The 21,880-nt window shown below is 45.8% G+C and overlaps 1 protein-coding gene across 3 annotated transcripts in view; it reads right to left on the reverse strand.

The window, feature by feature from the left end:
- Window positions 1-384: 384 nt before the first annotated feature.
- The window catches only part of CRACDL (CRACD like), a 145,098-nt gene continuing 123,602 nt past the window's right edge, over window positions 385-21,880 (reverse strand). The window contains exons 8-10 of one of the 3 annotated variants that reach the window (XM_078444401.2): window positions 3,523-3,695; window positions 2,360-2,504; window positions 385-1,270 (exon numbers count right to left, since the gene is read on the reverse strand). In XM_078444401.2, the coding sequence (XP_078300527.1) occupies window positions 1,128-1,270; window positions 2,360-2,504; window positions 3,523-3,695 (461 nt within the window). In that variant the 3' untranslated portion in view covers window positions 385-1,127. The remainder of the gene's footprint in view (window positions 1,271-2,359; window positions 2,505-3,522; window positions 3,696-21,880) is intronic. The other 2 variants (XM_078444400.2, XM_078444399.2) reach the window with 2 other exon arrangements.

A 21,880-nucleotide genomic window follows, 5' to 3' on the forward strand; every position in this document is an offset into this window, starting at 1 on the left:
TTTTTAAAAATAGAGGTATTATATAACTGAGACACAATTCTGAGTTCCTAAATATACGTTCTTCCTCTGCTGGCCTTTCCACATTCTACATTCATGGGTCATCCTGGCTAATACACTGATAACCTAGTTTTCGGTAGAAATGTGCAGGTTAGATTAATTAGATGCTAAAGAATTACAACTTTTTTAGAAATTTTATGTTTTAAGATGTTGCACCAAGTAGATGAAGATAGAAAAAAAACCTACATTATCTTCTGATTTCCAAAAATAAACACTGAAAATTTTATTGGAAAAAAAGAATCTCAAAAAACCCAAACCCCCAAACCAACCCAACTGAGACTCTGAATGATACATATACTAACTGAAACTCCACACATCGCATTTCACTCACTGCTGGAGGACATTCTCCAAGTGTGACTAGAAAGAACATTTACACATAGGACAGAGGCATGTTTGAAACATTTTATTGAACAGGCAATGCATTGTGCAATGGTTAAGGACACAGATGCCTTGTGGAAAAGTTTAAAAATTATTTTTGGAAACAGTCTATGAATTGATGAACCCGGCTATGTTCCTTCTGCTCCTTCTTAGAGAGACTGTCTTCAGGAAAACTGTTTAATAGCTGCTCTTGGAAACGGCATCACTGTTTTACCAAAAATGTCATGCCTAATAGTAAACATTGAAAGAAGACAGGATCCACAGGCAAGACCACACCCGGAGACACAAGTTGACCTCAGGTGGAAGCACAGACACACGTTCTCCTGGAAGACCTTCCCCTTTGTCCTTGCAGGCGCTTCCGACTAAGGCTTTCACTGCTCACTTCTGTTTTCTTCCTGCCAAGCCCTCTTTATGAAGGCAATTCTCAAAGACTCATATTCATACCTTTGGGCACAGGACCTTGTTGCTGGCCCTTTTCAATGGTGCTCTTGTTTTAGGGCACCTCTGGCCCAGGATTGTGGCTGTGTGTCTGTCTTTGTTGGCCTGGTTCCTTCCTCTTCCCCAGGCTCGCTCTCCCATAACTTGATAAAATCACTCTTCGGTTTCACAGTTTGTTTGCCTTGATTCACTGGCAGTTTTTAAGTAAGTGACCCGTCAAGGTAGTGGACGTTCTTTAGCAGCAGGCTGTCAGCCTATTTTATAATTTGGGGCATGTCACTCCAAGCTTGAGATTTCTTTCTGGCAAGTTCCATCCAGGATGGCTGATCTGCACTGGCATAACTGGCTCTCTTCAGCTGATGCAATTCTTTCTCCGTCATCACTGCAGACTGAGCCGCTGGAAAGAAGACAAAACAAACAGAAACATGAGAAATGAGTTTGGATTTCCACTTAAGCCTCTTGCTTTTCTTTAAAATATACGTCAAGGTCTTAGCTGTGGTCTCAAACACAAAATCTATTAATGTGTAAACACGTAAAGAAGACTCAAGCATAGAATAATTTATGTAATAAAAAGACTTAAGAACGGTAGGCTCAAAATGGTTCCAGCAACACAGTGAGGTAAGAGAAACTTTCAGAATAAAACTGCAGAAACTCTGCAGATCAGTTTGCACAACAGTGCAAATATTCTTAACACTGCCAAACTGTATACTTAAAAATGGCCAGGATGGTAGATTTTGTTGTATGATTTTAAATCTATTAAATCTATTAAAAATAGATTTAAAAATACTGATGGGATAGCAGAGATGATTCTCAAAAACACTATGCTCGGTGAAAGAAAGCTACCTATAAAAGAACACATATTTTATGACTCTATTTATAAGAAATGTCCCCAAAGGCAAGTATATGGAGACAGAAAGTAGATTAGTGGTTACCTAGCCCTGGGGTTGGGAACGGTGAATGACTGTAAATGGGCATGAGTTTCTTTTTAGGGTGAGGGAAGTGTTCTAAAATTGGATTGTGATGGTTGTACAAGTCAGTAAATATACACTTACTGTCAATATACACTTGCTGAATTGTACACTGGAAATGGGTGAGTGTTATGACATGGAAGTGACATCTCAGCAAAAGCCATTTAAAAAATCAATGTGGCAAAGTAATTCAGAAAACAAAACAAGAAAAGCAGGACCAGTGCTGGAAACATATTTCAAAGTAAAACCTTGGATTGTAAGTAACTTGTTCTGCGAGTGTCCCAAGTGTTCCACAAGATGAATAAACATTTCTGATAAATTTTAACTTGATAAACGAGCGATGTCTTGCAATATGAGTAGTTCGTGATGCCGAACATCACATAGTCACAACTGAGCCAATGGTTCTTGAAATTTGCTTTGATATATGAGTGCTTTGGATGACAAACATGTTCCCAGAACAAACTGTGCTCGCAAAACAAGGTTTTAACTGTATTTGGTACTGCTTGCAGGTTTCATACCCAAGTTCTGATGAGACAAGGAGATTCCTCTTTGCAGCCCCTCCTGGAGGCGAAGCTTTGTCCCCTGCCTCCGGTCCACAGTGGGTTTGGCAGGAGCAATCAGGAAAGACTTGCTGCGGACAAAGTCAGCTTGCTTCATGGGCTCCTATTAGGACACAAGAGAGACACCCTCTGTCTGGTCACTGACACTCCGAGAGGGGGCAAACATGACCAACAGCAGCGGGGCCACAGAACTTCTCTGCTGAGCTGAGTCATGCCACTGGTACTTTCTTGGCAGAGCTCTAATTTGTGCCCTTGCTGAGAGGAGCCTTTAGAATGTCAGACTCAGGCGAGTGTGGGGCCTTCTGCTACGCCCACACAGATGTCGTGGCTTCTGCCCTGTCCCCACACCTGGCCTCAGCCCTGCGTGTCAGATGGCAGGGATTCCATTTAAAAGTCATAATGAATTGTTTGGAAATAGTTTTGAAATTTTTATGACACCTGATATGAACATGGATGCCCCAAACCAACATCATTGGTTAGTATTCACTTTAGAAATTCCCTTAGTCTGCATGCAGGGTTTCAGGGCTGGGTACGATGGAGGTTTGGGTTCAAACAAAGGAAAACAGATGCTGTTGGAGGCTGGGGCTCATTTCCTCACATGGCTGAAACACGCTTATGGGTTTATCATGGTGGCTATTAGGGGGAATACAGAAGCTGAGGGTCTCATCCTGCTTGTGAGCATAGATGCCTGGGGTTGAGAAAGCTGTTTCAGTGCGGAGTGTGAAGTGGAAACCCAGGTTCCAGCCCTGCAGCCCTAGGTGAGGAACAAGAAGCCCCAGCAGGTGGCCAGCATAGCAGCAAAAGCAGGGCTTGTCCATTACCATGCAACGAGCCGAGATGGAGCTGCTGACATGGTCACCACGCATCTGAGAAGTTATTTTAACCCCATTCCATTTCTCCAGAGGCTGAGCTGTGTTGCCCAGGGGGCAGGGCGCGGCGAGCTGCCTAAGCGATCCACCCACTTCTAACAGTCCAGCTCACACCGAGGGCACCCATTAGCAATCGTCAGAAGCAAGGGTCTCTATAATGAACACGCAGAATGTGTGGGGTGCTGGGCCTCAGCTCTAGCTGGCTGGTCCCACCCTCTATCTATAGAGACAGAAAGCATTTGCTCTAAGCACCTGGGCTCTCTCGGGCGCCTTGGCTTGCTTTCCTATTTCTGACTTCAGGGTACGGACCCCAGGCTTGTCTTCCTGGTTAGGGGGCTGGTTGGGGGTCCCTCGCCGTTTCTGCCGAGCAATGGTGATCCAGGGTGGTGCAGGCTGGCCCTCGGCTGCAGGAGGTGGACCCTTCTCTGTGGGTAAAGACACAAGATTATGCAAAACAGCCCAGCCCCTGTCCAGTCTCACCTTTGGCTTCTCCCACACAGAGAATACTGCACAGAGGAGCTGGAGGCCAGGGTGTATGAGGGAGGAGGAGAGAGGGTCTGGGAAGCTTCTCTGGTGAGACCATTGCTTTTCTTCAGGGGACTTGGTTTTCTCACTTAAAGATGCATCAAAGAGATGATGCTCCTCTAGTCTGAGCCACAAAAAATTAAATGCAACTGCTCCTATATGCACATTTAAAAGCCACATTCCTCCCACAGGATACTTTCTGGAATGAGATAAAAATCAGTATATAAATAAGATTTCTTTAATATAAGCCTGGCATTTTGGGCTAGTACAGACTATGTGATTCCTGATTTTCTTGGAAGTTTTGTAGACACACTATTATTATTTTTTTAATTGTAAGCATAACCTTCCTTTTGTGGAGAGTGACACCAAAACTAGCCACAGTTGGTTTCCTTAATGTTCTAGAGAGAACAGAAATAGTGACTTTGTTTATTAAAAAAAATTTTTTTAATGTTTCTTTATTTTTTTATTTTTGAGAGAGAAAGAGTGTGAGCAGGGTAGGAGCAGAGAGAGAGGGAGAGAGAGAATCCAAGCGGGCTCTGTACTGTCAGCACAGAGCCCAAAGCAGGGCTTGAACCCACAAATGTAAGAGCATGACCTGAGCCGAGATCAAGAGTCAGATGCTTAACTGACTGAGCCACCCAGGTGCCCCTAAAAAAATTTTTTTTAATGTTTATTTATTTTTTAGAGAGAGAAAGACAGAGTGTGAGTATGGGAGGGGTGCAGAGAGAGGGAGACACAAAATCTGAAGCAGACTCCAGACTCTGAGCTGCCAGCACAGAGCATGATGCAGGGCTTGAACTCACAAACTGTGAGATCATGATCTGAACCAAAGTTGGATGCTTAACTGACTGAGCCACCTAAGAGCCTCTATGAGTCCCTCTTTTTATCTCTGTATTTGCATATTTTCTTTGATGAAAATTTATTATCTTTATCCACAGAAAAAAGAAGCAAGCTTACACTCTTCAAGGAAATCTATGACTTAAATAGTGGCTTCTCACAGGCATATCAAAAGTACACCGAATCCAGGGTGTCTGGGTGGCTCAGCTGGTTAAGCAGCATCGGCTCAGGTCATGATCTCACAGTTTGTGAGTTCAAGTCCTGCATCGAGCTCTCTGCTGTTAGCACAGAGGCTGCTTTGGATCCACTGTCTCCTTCCTCTCTACCCCTCCCCCGCTCATGTTCCCTCTCTCTCAAAAATAAAGAAACATTAAAAAAAAAAAAGTACACCGAATCCAAAGGTTCCCCACAAGCCCGCCTTTCTGAATGTTTGCCTGCTACCTCAGAAAACAAAGACAGAAGTGTATCCCCAGATGCCTGGCCCCTGACCGCTTTTCCTTCTACACAGTGCACCTTGGTCAGCAAGGTGAAGGCAGGGCCCATGTCGCAGCAATGCCTGCAGATATCTGTGATGACCTCTCGTTCTTGGTGGCTTGACATATACCACCCCTGGCTCTGACGTGATAGGATATTACTCTATTTGTTCTTGTTTCTGTCTCCAGTTTAACCTGCAGTCTTTCTCTCAGCCCCCCGGTCACCAAAGAGGGGCAGGGGACAGGAGCCCCTGCCCTGCAAGCTTCGGTCTCTCGTCAGAGTTGAGAAGGGCCTCTGGCTTCACATGCTGACCTCTTCCTGGACTGGACAGCCGGGAATGGCTCCCACTCTTCTCCTGGCTGCTCCCTGAAGCCTCCACCCTGCTGGTCCCCAGGGAGCCCTGCTCTATCTCTTTCATTTATCCCTTGCCCCTTCTTGCTTCTTCAGGCTCTCCCTGGCAGCTGACCTCTTCTCTGCTGCTTTGCAAAGTGCTTGGGTCTCCCACAGTTGAAAAGAACTGTCGCCACTAAGCCTCATCATCCCCATGAAGCCCGAGTCCTCTGTTCTCCTCCACCCTCCACCTCCAATGGTCTCTGCCTGTGTCTCTTCAGCTAATGCCTGACTCAGCCACAACATGAGCGCTGCTCTCTCCATCCACCCGACCATTGAACTGTAAATCCTGAGGTCTCCAAGTTCTCTACCTGCTCTACCCCTCGTACTGATGGAACTGTGTTAACCTTGCCTGGGAGGCCTGTCCTCCTTGGGTGTCTCCCTCCTGCCCCGGGTCCTTGTCGGACTCTTGCTCCCAAACCTGGGAATTCCTCCTTGCTCCTGATCCTCAGCCTTCATCGCTCCTTCTTCAAAATGTTCTCTGTTCCACGCTTGACTTCAAAACTCAGATTTGCTCAGACTACTTCTAAATGTACAATCATTTCTATTAGCCAGATCTCAACATTTCTGCTCTCCTCCTTCTCCTTCCCTTTGTCCTTCCTCCCTCCCTCCATCCCTCCCTCCCTTTGGCATTTCCTATGTGCAAGGACTGTGCTAAATGCTAAGGTGGAAAAATAAGCAGCCAATTGTCCTGTTCTTTCAAAATCTCAAAATCTAGTGCGGGAAACTAAACACAAACAAGCAACTGTAGTGGAAATTGGAAGATGCTACAGTTTACCAAGTGCTGGGTGGATGAAGGGCCTAACACTGGTAGGTGGTGGGTGAGGTGCTGTCTGGGTTGGGACCTGGAGAAGGAACCTTCCAGGCTGAACAGAGGGGCACCATAAGGCCTCCTAGGTGGAAGGGGCAGAAGGCAGAACAGTAGGCAGGCTGGCTGAGAGGGGCTGATGGATCATGAAGGGACAGACTGAGAAGGGTCTTCTTGGCCTTTTTCCTGTCCGTAATGGGGAGTCCTGGGGTTTGAACCAAGGGCACACTCTGAAGGCTGTGTGGAGAGGAAGTCAGACTGGGGAGGGATAGGAGGCTATGAGGTGAGGAAGGAGGCTATGGCCACAGTCCAGGAGGTGACAGGGATTAGACACCCTGTTCCAGAATCATCCCTACTTGCCCATGAAGGGCCTGCCCAGATGCTGCCTTCTCCATGAAGCCTACTCTGGTCAGCCTGTCTGGTCAGCCTAGATGAATATGCTCTCCCTCTCCTAATCTCTCTTAAGAGATTTACCCCACTTCTTGGCTCACTGTCTGCCTCACTGATATATGCTTTCAGTCATTAGAACTTCTTATTTATTTAACAGACACACTCTGCAGACTATGCACCATGTAGTGTCCTAATATTAGCTCATTTATGATGTTGTTTTACGTTTTATATCTCATCTGAAGAACCCAGTGATTGCCTAGCACACAGAAGGTGGTTCCATGTTTTACAGAAAGTCTGCATTTCTCTTACCTTAATCTCAATCTCTCATTCTAGGGAAACCTCATGGTCTTTCTAGACTTTTAACTTTTTTCTTTTATTTTTCAGAGACAGAGAGAGAGAGACAGTGAGAGTGCGCTAGTGAGCAGCAGTGGGCAGGGAGGCGGAAGGGCGGGGACACACAGAGGATCTGAAGCCGGCTCCATGCCAACAGCACAGAGCCCGATGTGGGGGCTCGAACTCACGAACCATGAGATCATGACCTGAGCCAAAACCAAGAGTCAGACGCTTAACCGACTGAGCCACCCAGGTGCCCCTGGACTTTTAACTTTTTTCTTAAGAAGATTTCGTTCCATTTCTCCTTTGATATTTTCCTCACACTCAATGACAGTTGTGCCCTCCATTTGGTCCTGGCCGGAATGAGAGGTGTGGTGGTGCCGTCCTGCCTGCTCTGTCCTGCACATGCTTGCTGCTCAGGAGCCTTTGCCACAGCACAGGCTGACTGGAGAGAGGGATTTTACTACAGGTTTAAACTCATTACCTTAGTCAACAGAATATTCTGAATAATTCTGTCAAGACTACAGATACATAGAGAGAAAATTTCCATCCCAAGTTTTAACCTAGAGGCTGAATGGCAGCTACGAAATGCCACAGTGGCCCCGCACCTCCCAGTGCTCTGGGTGGCTCTCCAGTCCCTCAGGTCTGTGTAGGGCAAGTGACACATGTGTCATTCTCACCACGAGGGTACAAGACAGCTCTGAGGAATTTCTATACCCTATTTGGGCCAAAAAAGAGTATTTAAAAACTCACTGGAAAAGGTTATACAGGGGCTATGTAGCATTCCTGGGGACCATGTGGATCAGGGGCCTAGAGCAAGGGCGCCTGGGTGGCTTAGTTGTTAAGCATCGGACTTGGGCTCAGGTCATGATCTCACAGTTCCTGAGTTCCAGCCCCACATTGGTGAGCTTAAGTCTTGCTTTGGGTGAGCCCTGCTTCTCTCTCTCTCTGTCCCTCTCTCTCTCGCTTGCCCCTCCTGTCTCCGACTCCCTTGCATCCTCTGTCTCTCAAACATAAAATAAAAAATAAAATAAAATGGAGGCCTACAGCAAGGCTGGGGGCCCTCCTAGACCAGGCTCAAGGCTGACAGCTCACTGGACCAGAGACAAATCCTATTCTGTCCAGTTTGGTCATAGGAACTGCGGTCTTGTAATCAATGCAGCTAGGTTCGGCTTGGCAAGAGGTGGCTTTTCTTTCCTTACATGGAGAGCATGCTGGCAGATTTCTTTGCAAGCAAAGAAGGGTCACTGGCCTCGGCTTTGCCTGTCAGTGGGCAGCTGTACTTTGTGTGTGAGTGTGTACACCTGTGTCAGGCATTCATGGGCAGGCTCATGGGACAGAGTGAGCTCTGCACCCATGCCCTGCTGTGCCAGTGTGACATCAAACAACCTACAATGGCAGTGCCACCAAGCACTGGGCCAGGCGCACGGCCGAGATCTTTCGGCAACCATTTTTCTTCTTTGGTTCCTATTTCTTTTCCCTGAGTGGTGGCCTCTCCTTGTATTCGGTATTCGGTGCTCTCTCCTTACCCCTTCATTCCTTGTCATGTCAGGAATGCGAGTGGGCCAGAGGGACCCTGACGGCCTCCAGACCCTTTCACAGGACAGTTCAGGACCAGCCTCATGGGTGGAGGGCACAGGAATGGTGGGAGAAATTCCAGGCACTGGGAAGGAAGCTTCCTACCATGGTTCAGAGAGGCCCAGGATTCCACCTGGAGCCTCACAGAGCCCACATGGAAGTGCCTGTGCCAGGTGAGTGCAGGCAGAGCGGCTGGGTAAAGAGCGATTCTGCTCTGTGGCAGAAGACCCAGCTGCCCAGCTGGCCACTCTGGTCTGCACTCCCATTCCCTGCACATGGTGCCACAGCAGGGGCAAGGACTGTGGGGCATGTGCTATACTCCACAAGGGGAGGAAGGGGAGAGGAATGAAGACACAGGTAATGTGCAGGATAAGGCAGGTTGCAGGTGCCAAGTATCTTACTATGTGACCGCTCTACTGCATGAATATTCAGGGTCAAGGTTCAACCATAAAAAAAGCTTCTGAGATTAAACACGTTCAAAATGTCATTAATCCCAGGCTAATATAGATGTGGCAGCAGATTAAATAAAAGGAGCTGAAAACACTCCTTTGTTTACTCCTTTCTGCCTCAATACACAGACAACCTTAATCTTCTGGGGATTTGGCTAAAGGGCTCTGACATCTCAATTTCTCCTCCCCACTTGACAACAGGTTTTTAAGCAGTTGGGTGTGCCTGGGTTTGCAACCAACAGCCCAGGAGCGTTTCTCACGCACAGGAAACCACTGATTCATGTCTGTATCTGTGTGATCTCCTTTACAGAGAGTCTGAAAGAGATGGACTCCCCCAAACACGTCTCCCCTGGAAAGGAAGACAGCAAATTTGATCTGCTGTACAGCATATGTAGAGTAAAACTTCTGGAAGACACAACACTTTCGATGCAGGAAGCTGTAACAGCCACAACGCTTGCCCTAAATAACTTAATTTCACATGAGGGCAACTTTTGATCAGGAAAATTATTTTTGTTGCTGTTATTTTGAGGATATGATTCTGTCAAAGAGGGAGGCTATGAGAAGTTTATACATTAGATTTTCTCCAGATTCCTTCTTTCTTCTTAACACATTCTCCTTCTTCAAGGGTTTGGTTTAAAAAGTATATTTATTGTTCAAGCATTCATCTCCAAAAGAGTTTGTTCTTGTGGTTGGTTCAGTAGGCTGTGGTAATGAGGACTGCTTCCTCCTTGGGGCCAGGAAACGGAGCAGCTACTGATGTGGCCCTGGGGCCTCCATGTCTAAGATTAAGGCCTCGGGCTAGCAAGGTGCTTTGGGGCAAATTTCAGAATCTTTCTGTGACTCAATTTCGGTGTCAAATGAGGAAAGGAGCAGTGTGTACCTCTCCTAATGTGACTGAAGACCGAAAGAGATCATGTGCTGTCTACACCTCCTTAGTGATGGTGAAGGTGTAATGAGATATAAGCCACAGAAGGCACTTAGCACAGTGCCTGGCATCTTGTAAGCTGAAGAGTGTGAGCTGCCCTCGCAAAGGGTGCTGTTGTTATTTTGTTGTTGTTAGTCCCACTTGAGAAGAGATGTAGACTTTGGTCAAATCCTAGCCAGGACATGGTGGAGACCAATGAGCCCTTTACCAATGTCCTCTCCCATGATAAGAAAACAGAAGCAAGCACCGGGATGTCTCCCAGCCTTTAACTGGGCCAGGTGGCCGGGCTGACTCTTGGTTCCTGAGGACATGATCTGCGATAGTCCAAGCAGACTAACTCTTGATGCTCTGCGTGTCCTGGTCTCCTCATGAGCCACACCATCAGTGCAGGGGCCTCCTCCTAGCCATCTCTGCATGTGCTGTGCCCCACATGGGCTGGGGAGGGTGGGAAGGCCAGCAAGGTCTGAACAAGGCCATGGACGAGCCTGGCCCAAGTAACCCAGTGCCCACTGAAGCCACACTCTCTGGAATAGCACTCTGTTCCTCCCTGTAGACACTATGCCCTGTGGACAGCTGGCTAGCAGACAGGCCCTGATGCAGCTACACACTGCCCAAGATGGCAGCCCAATTTTCATCCATCTGCCCAGGAGCCTACCATATATATCACTCTGAAAATACCCCATCACACACAACTCTAAATACAATGGGGAAGAAAACCACACAGTTTCTGGACACATGTTTGGCATTTTAACCGAGCTATTTGTATACAGGAAGACTTAAAATTAACCATTCAGAAGATCCTCAGTGTGAAACCATTTCTAGAGATATATTCAACCAGCCCTCTGTGAGGCAGATGCTTCTTACTACTTCATTTTGACTTGCTAGTCAGTGATGGGTTCCCCCCCTTTTTGGTGCCTATTACAATTCAGCCTTGAGGTACTGTTTCTTTCATTTGGAAAGACTTCTATAAGGACCCGCTGAGGGATTGAGGCTGGGACTCCAACAGTGGTCTACATCCCATATGATATGCAGGACAGCTGAGTCTGGAAGGTGGGAGTTGTCATGAAGACTGTCTTCTGGGTGAGAGGCAATGAGCTGTACGATGTAAACTACCAGGATTTCCTGCCCCTTGGCTGAGAAAAATAAAGCAAATCTATGCCCTAAGCCAACACACAGTGGGTCAGCAGGATTCTTACGTCTCTTGAAAGTTTTTGGAGCCACAATTTTTAAGAATCTTTTTCCTTTCGCAAAATGTCTTCCTTGTTTATAAAAGTACACATGCACATTGTACAAATCCAGAAAACAGATGAAAGTATAAAGGAGAAGGAAATTTCCCATAAATCAATAACCCAGGAGAGTGTGCTAACACTTTGGCACGCTTCTTGGAATCTTTTTCTGTTATGCTGTCATTTTAAATATCTTAAAAATATGTATCGATGGCTCATTCCCAGCTTTGCAAAACATTCTTTGTGGAAGGAGAGGCCTGAGTTTACACTCTAAGATTTCTGATCTAACGTGCATGTATCATTAACATCTGTCATAATTAGCCGAAGCCAGAACAGTGCCTAGGTGTTTCAATAACAGCAAACATCCTCCGTTTCTGCCTCCCCTTTAGGTCCTCTGCCACAGACCTGGTTTACATGGAGGTGATGACGTGTCTAAACACACACTAAGGGGATTGCTGGAGTGGGGGTGGGGTCCTGGGCTCTGGGGACACATGGGACCTCATCTATGTTAAGGGTTTATGTCAGGCTTCCTTTTTTTTTTTTTTAATGTTTATACACACACACACACACACACACACACATATACATATATATATGTGTGTGTGTATATATATATATATATTTTTTTTTTTTTTTGAGAGGAGAGATCAAGAATGAGCAGGGGAGAGGCAGAGACACAGAGGGAGACAGAATCCCAAGAAGGCTCCTCGCTGTCAGCACAGAGCGCAATATGGGGCTTGAACTCATGAACTGTGAGAACATGACCTGAGCCAAAACCAACAGTAGGATGCTTAACCGACTGAGCCACCCACACGCTCCTATATGCCAGGCTTCCTATATGAAAGCTGAGGGTTTGGTGTTTTTCTAAGCATTTACTGAGTGATTATCCATCTCAGCTTACACAGATAGCCCCTGATCAATACATGCCTGCAAAGTCTGCAGTCGCTCTTCACCAGTTCTGTCCACGAGCCAGGCTGGGTGATCTTACAGTGGAACTTGGGCTTTTAACTCTTGTGTGAGCATTTGTCTCAAAACTGTGCTGAGCGTTTGGGGAGTGAGGGCTTTTCACAGAGTAAGCTCCCATTCTGAATGATGTGTGATGGGCTGTGTTCTATTTCCACCTCCAGATTGAACTAATTGCCATTCCTACCTTTCCCATTTAACCAATACAGTCAGTCCTCACTGTTCGCGGATTCCGTATTTGTGAATTTGCCTACTCACTATAATGTATTTGTAACGCCCACACCAGTTCTTATGACCATTCATGGTAATTTGCAGACATGTGCAGAGAAGTGAAAAATTCGAGGCTTTGGACAAGCATGGTCCCAGCTGATAAGACTCTGTTTCTTTCCTGTTTCTGCTCTCATACTGTGAACAAATGTCCTTTTTGAGGTATACTTGGTGCCACATTTTTTGCATTTTTATGGGGTTTTGGGGGTGATTTTACTGTAAAATAGCTCCCACGTCTAGTGCTAAAGTGCTGTCTGGTGTTCCTGACCACAAAAAGGCTGTTAGGTATGTCACAGAGAAAATACGTGTATCAAATGAACTTCATTCAGGCATGAGTTTCAGTTTTGTTGGCTGTGAGTGGGATGATAATTAATTAACAATACATACAATACAGTGTCTTAAACACAAACACAAATAAAACAAGGGTATTGCTGATCATTTGACAAAATGTTGTAATCAGAGGCCCACTAGCTCTGATTTCTACTCTTTCTTCTAGGAGCAATGGTTCAGTATTCACTAATTCACTGTTCACAGCAACTTTATGGAGCATAACTACTACACATAATGAGAATCAACTGTACCTGGTGAGTGCCCACGAGGCACCAGGCCCTTTGGCAAGTGCTGAGTCTACAGACAGGAAGGCTGTTTCTAATCTAACACATCTCTCCAGTGCACTGCACACCAGGTCTCCTGCAAGGGCAATCAGAGATTGAGGGATCCTTCGATAGCTAGCACATATTCCACAGTCTGGGAATGAGTTCCAGAGCCTGCTGGCAGAAAACACAAGGGGCCTCTGGGGTACTGGTCTCATTCTGTTTCTTGTCTGGTGTGTTTGGTGTGTGAAAATTCACTGAGACACACATGATCTGTATATTTCTCTGCATATGTATCACTCTTCAGTAAAAATTAAAAACAAAAACAAAAACAACCCACAAAAACTACTCTAAGATAACCGGGATTCACTTGGTGCTTGGATAGCAACCAGGAAGGAGTCCGGGTCCCTGTTGAAATACAGAAACGAGGCAAGTCTGCACTGTGGAGCTATTTCCACACTGCAGTTAGGCAAGGCTACTGCCAGAGGGAGTGAAGGTTCTCTCAAGGATGCCCTCTCCCTGGTCAGCAGAAGCTTCCCATCCTCTTCACTTCCCCTCAGACCTCAAAAGCACCCTGAGGTCCTTGGCCCACTTGCCTTCCTACTGCTGTCCTCCATCACCCCACGAATCTCCCTCTTCCCTCCATCCTCTGAAGGCTTATCCTGAATCCGTTCTCCATTTCCTCTCCTAAATAAGACCCCACAGATCAGCAAGGGCAGAGAACTTGCCTCTCTAAACACTCTCTTCACAGCCCCCTGGCAAAATGGAGCTCTCAAGGAGGGCAGCTACTATGTCTGGGAGCCTCTTTCCTGGCCACTGGGGCCAAACTGTCCTTACCGCTGTTCCCTATTCCAAGGTCAGGAGGCGCTGCCAGGGTCTCCTCCTCACCCCAGCTCCTGAAACCCACCTTCAGACCTACAGATTGTCTCTCTTGTGATCTTCAAACCCCATGGCAGGAAAAAAAATGCCACTGTTGTTTTAAATGGTCCTGGTAGCTTGTTTCTATCATAACAGGTGAAAACCTGTGAAGGCCAAGACTGTGCCCTGTACCCTGGTATTGTGGGAAGTCTCTAGGGAACATCTTACACTTGCTCACCCACGAAGGGCAAACAACGCTGATAACAAAGTTATGGTTGTATAAGTGATTCAGTCCTGGTGAAAGGGCCGATGGAGTCAGGTTTCTCAATGTCACAGCATATTCACCAGGGGAGAGTGGTCAGTCCTTGTCCCAGGGCAGGGATTTGTGCAGGCCTCCATAGTGGGAACTGATGTGAGTCTTTTTCCCAGGGGGGGTCCTGGGGTCTGCCTGGTTTTTTTCTTGTTACAGCACTAGCTATAACTGCTTTAAGACTCTGTTGCTCATAGGCAAAATCTGTGAAAAAGCATTTATAAACAAAAATCAATACATGTCGGGCACCAGGGTGGTTCAGTTGGTTACACCTCCAACTCTTGATTTCAGCTCAGGTAATTGATTTCATGGTTTGTCAGTTCAAGCCCCTTGTCAGGCTCTGTGCTGATAGTGTGGAGCCTGCTTGGGATTCTCTTTCTCTCTTCCTCTCTCTGATCTTCTTCTGCTCTCTCTCTCTCAAAATAAATAAATAAACTAAAAAATAAAATAAACCTAAACATTTTTAAAAACGACTGTGAATCGTATTGGGATTTGGACGTGTGAGGTCAGGAACCTGGTCACATGCAAGCACATTTATTGGGGGTGCCCCAGGCATTTGATGCTTTGCCAGGCTCTTTGCTGAACTTCAGGTGCAGCTGCCCAGCCTTCACATGTAAAGGCTGGCAGACATTCCCAAGCTGCCCACCCTGATCCCTACATCTCAAAGTGGAGACCCAGGAAGCCAGAGACAGGTTCAAGGACACAGAGTTGTGATACACATGCTTGGACTCAAAGTCCATTTGCTTAACTGCCACTGTCTGTGCAATTAAAACAGCCTCTAAGCAGAAGGCAGTGACCAAAGTCCATCTCTGAGCATAGAGACAGCTGCTGTCCAGTAACCGCCAGGTAATATAATGGGGACCTTACAAGGATATGGGGATGGAAAGGCACTGTTAATTTGAAGATAATTTTTAGCTACAGCAGATGATGGAGAAAAGGTAGCAAAACTATTATATTACATGGCACCCTCTTATAATTCAAAATATACACAAACACCTCACTTTGGATTCTTTGCGGATCTCCAGGAGCAGCTGGAATTCTGCAAGATCTTTCTCAAGTGGTCACCAGAGAACAAGTAATTAGTTTGAGGGATAGCCCTTGTACACAGAGCTTAGATTTTTCCCTCCTCTATTACCTCTGGGCTGCCCTCACTCCCCCTGAACAGGTAGGGAAACTTCTCCCCACCCAAGAAGGGTTCACAGCTCAGGTTTATTCAGTCTTGATTTTCAGAGCAATACCATATTCCTAATGAACCTCACAACCCTGCTTTCAATCCCCATTTCAGAGACAGGAACACAGAATCTCATGGAGTAAAGGACTTGTCCAGGGTCACACTGCCAAACGCAGGCTTTTCCTCTACTCTTCATTCACCACATCACACACCCTCTCATAGTAAGGAGTATGACCCCACAACTTTCCTATATACCATTTTCTCCCTGTTATAATCTACTCACTGAGTGGCAAACAGTAGTTACTTAGCTTTGGCACTACTGACAGGTGGGGCTGGATGATCCTTTGTTGCTGGGGGCCTTCCCGTGCACTGCAGTATGTTTAACTTCTGCCCACTAGATGCTGGTAGTGCCTCCTTCTTACCACAGTCATGACAGTCAAATATGTCTCCAGATACTGCCAAATGTCTGCGGGGGACAAAGTTGTCCTCACTTGAGAACCACCACAGTATAGCATAACAGTGAAGAGCATCTGGCTGCAGAGGTAGTCTACGTGGCTCCACACTCCCCTCCACAGTTTACCTGCTACGTTCCCTTGGGCAAGTTCTTTGGCCTAAGTTCCAGCTTTCCCATTTATAAAATAGGATTCTTGTTGCAAATTAAAATGTAAAACATTTAATATGAGCCTTGGCACTTAGTGAGTGCATAATATACATGAACTATTATTGTCACTATACAGAGTGTGTATAAGTGTGGTGAGTAAATCCACTGTAGACCCTGACTAAGGGAAGCTGATGTAGTGAGGGAGACGGACACACACACACATACACACACACACACACACACACACACACACACACACACACAGGTGAAAGTGTAATGATGCTTTGACAGCAGGCACATTTTTGGGAACAGCACAGAGCACAACCCTTACAGGGTGTCAAGAAGATGCTACTTGCCCTGAAAGAGTGCCATCCGACACAACTTTCTGCAGCGATAGAAATGATCTCTGTGCTGTCAGCTAGCCATGAGATATGGGGCTGCTGAGTCCTTGAGATGTGGCTAGTATGACTGAGAAACTGAAGTTTTAAATTTAATTTTAATTCATTCAAGTTTACATTTAAATAGTCACGTGCTAGGGATCCCAGTGGGCTCAGTCAGTGAGCATGAGACTCACTGATAGTGAGTTTGAGCCCCATGTTGGGGGGGAGAGTTTACATAAAAAAATAAAGTAATATAAACAGACATATGAGGCTAACAGTTCCATGTTGGTTAATGCAGATCTAGATCCTTGCTACTCAAATGTTGGTCTGTACACCAGCAGTACTGTCCCCATCAGAATCAGAGTCTTCATTTTAACGAGATTCACAAACATTTGTAAGTTTGAGAAAGTGCTGCCCAAGAACAGGCGTTCTCAGTGCTAGCCACACATTAGAATCACTTGTGGAGTCTTTAATACTCCCATTGTCTGGGGCTCACCCTGCACCCGTCAACCTGAACCTGTGGGGGTGATGACCCCAATTTGCGTCCATCACTGGGAAGCAGTGATATCAATGCTGCTCCAAACTTCCAGCCTGAGGGAGCCTTGGAGAGCCCATGATGCTGCCTTCTGGAGACATAGAGCACCCATCTGACCAGGTGGTCCAGTTCCTGAACTGGGCTGATTGATGCCCCCACCCTCCACCCCCCACCGCTCCAGGATCTGGTGAACCCTCCCCTCCTGAAATCAGCCAGTGCCCCCTGCCTTGTATCTGGACATCTACTCCCAGGACCACCCCACTGATGCCCACACAGTCCTCAACTATGGTCTTACTGCTCAGGCTTTTGGCACTCTCTGCCCAGGACACTCGCCCACTTCTGTCATGAAGACGCTGCCGTCTCTCTTCAAGTGCACTCTTCTCCCACCAGCCCTGGGATAAGTGCATAGGGGGCTTCAGTCCCTACATGAGGTTATGGCTGCCCTGGAGAAAGTGCTGCCGTGCACTCTGAAGTGGCAGCAGCATGCAGATGGATGGTGGGGGGCACTGCCTCTCCACACCCTAGGAGATGGGCTGCACCTTTGCAGGAGCCTGAATGCTGGGCTGGCAAGTTTTAGAGCAAAGCACAGCATGACCCTGATCTCCTACAGTCCATCACCCTTCCCCAGATAGAGCCAGAAGATTCTCAGTAACTTCCTAGTCATTCTCAGGTCCTAGCAGTCACTGTAGTCACTTTGGAATATGACGTAGATTTTAGGTTGAGTCAGTATTAAGTCTCCTGTTCCCCTGAATGCAGGGTGTCTGAGCTGGGGTGGGAGGTCCTTTCCCAAGTGCTTAGGGTCTGGGAAGGAGGAAAGGTGGGGAGAATAGGCAGGGTTCTCCTGTGATTGGCTCCTACCATTGCCTCAGTGGGCTCCATCCAATCTGGGGCTGGCAGGTGTCTGAGACTGAGCCAGGGATGCTCATCTGCAGCTATGCCTCTCTGGCTGTGACTCAGCTCCTCCTCTGCTCTTGCTGCTGTGTCCCTTTGCCCTCTCCATCAGGCAGGGCTCTGGGAGCACAGGTGTGTTATGTGGCAGCCATGGTGGCCTTAATCCAGCACTGGTCTCCCAACTGCAGGGCACACCTGTCCAGCTCTCCCAGAAGTCCCACACAAGGCCCCTTTTGTAGACTCTGGACAAGGGAGGCCTCCTGACCCCACCCCATTGAGCTGGGGGCTCACAGAACTGTAGCTGTGCTCCTGGAAGAAAGTGTTTTGCAAATCCCCCTTCTTCCTCTCCCCTCTCAGGGCCCCTGTATATTCTCAGGGGGTGGGGTGGACTCCTCACAATATTCTACTCACACGCTCTCTCTGGGTTCTCGTTGGTGCCCTCACTGGTTTCACCAGGGACAGAGAGAATCCCATTCCCATATACTGTTGTTCTATGCAGCTCAGATGAGTATATTTTGGTACATCCTTAGGAAGTTATGACTGTACTGTTGGAAACTACATCACATTTTGTAGTTACAAAGCTTTTGCTGCCCTGTGCATTACTAATAACTTCGTCTTACAAAGGAGGAAATTAAGACTCAGAGGTTAAGGAATCTCATTTGCTCAAAATCCCACAGCCCCTGAAAGGTGGACCTTGCAGTAAAACCTCCAAACCCACACTCTTCAATCTTACCACCCAGCCCCCTGCCTTGCCCTTGTACCTGTCCATGCAAACCACGGCGGGGTTCCATGGGGAACCCACTGCAGGCCACAAGACCCCCAAGCACAGATACTCCATAGAGAAAAACAAAAATGTGGATGTTCTCAGGGAGCTCAAGATTGAGTTCAGAAATGCAGAGTGCATTCAGGGCAAGCAGGAGTGTGTGCAGAGTGCCAAGGGAAGCTGGTGACACAGGTGGGGCTGGAGATGTCAGAGGAAGTGAACGAGTGGCAGGCAAACTTAGAAGGCTGAAATGTCGACCTTGGCCAGAATCCACAAAGCCCTAAATGCCTCCCCGCCCTCAGGAAGGCATATACAGTGGGAAGGTATAGAGAGTTTTAAAGAGGAAAGCTCCATGGTTAGACCCAGGCCTGGGAAGAGAGAGTTGCAGGGAAGTGCTGTGGGCATTGGGTTAAAGACTAAGAGATCTGACTATGCTGACAGCTCAGAACCTGGAGCCTGCTTGGTATTCTCTGTCTCCCTTCTCTCTGTCCCTCCCCGACTCACACTCTGTCTCTTTCAAAAATAAACAAACATAAAAAAAAAAAAAAAGAGCTGATGTGGGGGCAAGATAAAGACACTTCACATTAAGATAAAGCCAGGACCCACTGACCAAGGAGGACCTTTTTCATCCATCAGATTGAAAAAAAAACCTGTGATTTTTTTCATCTAGTGCTAATGAGAGGTTCTCTACTCTATGCAAAGAGGTGTAAATTGGTACTACCTTTATGGGGGGGGGGGGGTGCAATCTGAAGCTAAAAACTGCACATGCCCTTGAGCCAGAAAGCCCACTTTTAAGAATCTGTCCTACATGGGCACTGGGTGTCATGTGTAAGAGAGGAATCACTGGGTTCTACTCCCGAAGCCAAGACTACACTATGTGTTAACTAACTTGAATTAAAAAAAAAATCTAGGGGCGCCTAGGTGGCTCAGTAGGTTAAGTGTTTAACTTCAGCTCAGGTCATGATCTCACAGTTCGTGGGTTTGAGCCCCGTGTTGGGCTCTCTGCTGTTAGCACAGAGCCTGCTTTGGATCTTCTGTCTCCCTCTCTCTGTCTCTCCCCTGCTCGCTCTCTCCCTCTCTCAAAAGGAAATTAAAAAAACATTTTAAAAAAACCTATCCTACAGAAGGAACAGTGTAACTCCATAGAGATAAAATAGACAAGAATGGTTACTGCAGCAAAAGGAAAAAAAAAAAAAAACCTCAACACACTCAGAATGCCCTTCAGTAGGGAATGGCTAAATAAAATATGGTACAGGCACTATGCAGCCCTTAAAAGGAATGAGGTCAAGTGACTCACTCTGATCAGAAAAGAGGCCCATGTCTTATCGTGGAGTGAAAATATCAAATTGTGAGCCAACATGTATAATATTTTTGTGATTAAAAAAAGGGGGGATTCATCTGTGTGTTGTTCATACTGATGCAGCTCTGACTGCTACTGGCATGGGAAAGAGCTGGTGGTGGTTCCTTCTGTGGGTGGGATTTGAGATATTCAGAATGGGTGGAGAGAAGGTCACTGTCACTTTTTTGTATCATTTAAGAGATTATTTAAAAATTTACATGGAGTAAAATTCATTTTTGTTACAGGGTTTTAGGAGTTTTAATACCCTTAGATTCTTACAAAAAGTCACAAATAGGATATGGAACAATGTCAACACCCAAACAATTCTCTCATGCCTCCCCTTTGTAGGGACCCTATCTTTATTCCCAGCCCATGACAACTACGGATCTGTTCTCTGTATTTTTGCCTCATCCAGATGTCATATAAATGGAATAATACGGTTTGTAATCTTTTGAGACTGCCTGCTTTCACTTAGCATATGCATTTAAGATGTTACGGTGTGTACTGGAAGTTCATTCTTTTTTATTGCTGAGTAATATTCCATTGTTTGGATGATCAATTGAAGGATATTTGGAGTGTCCCCAGTTTTGGGGGATTATGAACAATGTTGCCATAAATATTCATGTACAGGCTTTCGTGTGAACCTAAGTTTTCATTTATCTAGGATAAATACTTAGAAGTGGGATTGCTATGTTATAAGGTAAGCGTATTTGATTTTGTAAGAAACTGCCAAACTTTTCCAAAGTGACTGCACCATTCTGCACTTCCTCTAGCAATGTATGAGAGCTCCAGCTGCTCTGCCTCCTCCCCAGCGCGTGGTCGTATTAGCTTTGTTTCAGCCATTCTAATATGTGTATAATGCTATCTCATTATGGTCTTAATTGGCGTTTCTCTAATGGCTAATGATGTTTCACGTGCTTATTTGCCATCTCTGTATTCCCACTGGTGAAATATTTGCCCATGTCTTCTGCTTGTTCTAATTGTATTTCTTTGCTTTGTACTGTTGACCTTTAAGAACACTTTATATATTTTAGACACTAGTCCTTTGTGGGATATGTGGTTTGTAGATATCTTCTCGTATTCTGTAGCTTGTCTTTTTTCATCCTCTTAACGGGGTCTTCGGCAGAGCAAAAGTTTTTAATTCCAGTGAAGTCCAATTTATCAGTTTTTCCTCTTATGGATCATGCTTTGATGTCAAGTCTAAGAACTCTTTGTCTAGTCCTATGTTTCAAAGATTTTCTCCTAAGTTCCTGAAAATCTTCTGGTCTCACTTTACATTTAGCTCATTGAACCCCTTTTGAGTTAACTGTGATACGTGATGTGAGACTTAAGTCAAGGTTCATATTTTTGCTTAGATGTTCACATGCTCCAGAATCATTTGTTGAAAAGATGAAATAAACGCATGTAAATACAGCTCTAAAAACAAAACAAAAGTGCAAAAGTAATTCACCTGAGCTCCTTGGACTTGTAAATTCAGGTTTTTCAAAAATTTAGGAAGTTTTTAGTCACTATTCCTTCAGATATTTTTTTCTGCTCAAGTCTTTTTCTCCTTCTGAACTCCTATGACATGAATGTTAACGCTTTTTCATATTGTTCCAATAGTCCTTGAGGCTTTTTTCCCCCTTTTTGTACTCAGGCTATTTTCTATTAATCTGTTTTGAAGTTCACTGACTCTTCTGTCATCTCTATTCTACTAAGAAGTTTTTCTAATAAATCTTATTTCTGATACTGTGTTTTCCTGTTCTAAGATGTATTTTTTTCATAGCTTCTATTTCTTTGCAGAGAATTTGTATCTACCCATTCATTTCTTAAAAATTTTTTTTTTCTTTCTTTCTTTTTTAAATTTATATCCAAGTTAGTTAGAATATAGTGCAACAATGATTTCAGGAGTAGATTCCTTAATGCCCCTTACCCATTTAGCCCATCCCCCCTCCCACAACCCCTCCGGTAACCCTCTGTTCTCCATATTTAAGAGTCTCTTATGTTTTGTCCCCCTCCCTGTTT

Source organism: Panthera onca, chromosome A3 (genome assembly GCF_046562875.1).
Source record: "Panthera onca isolate mPanOnc1 chromosome A3, mPanOnc1 haplotype 2, whole genome shotgun sequence".
In the NCBI taxonomy this organism is placed as follows: Eukaryota; Metazoa; Chordata; class Mammalia; order Carnivora; family Felidae; genus Panthera; species Panthera onca.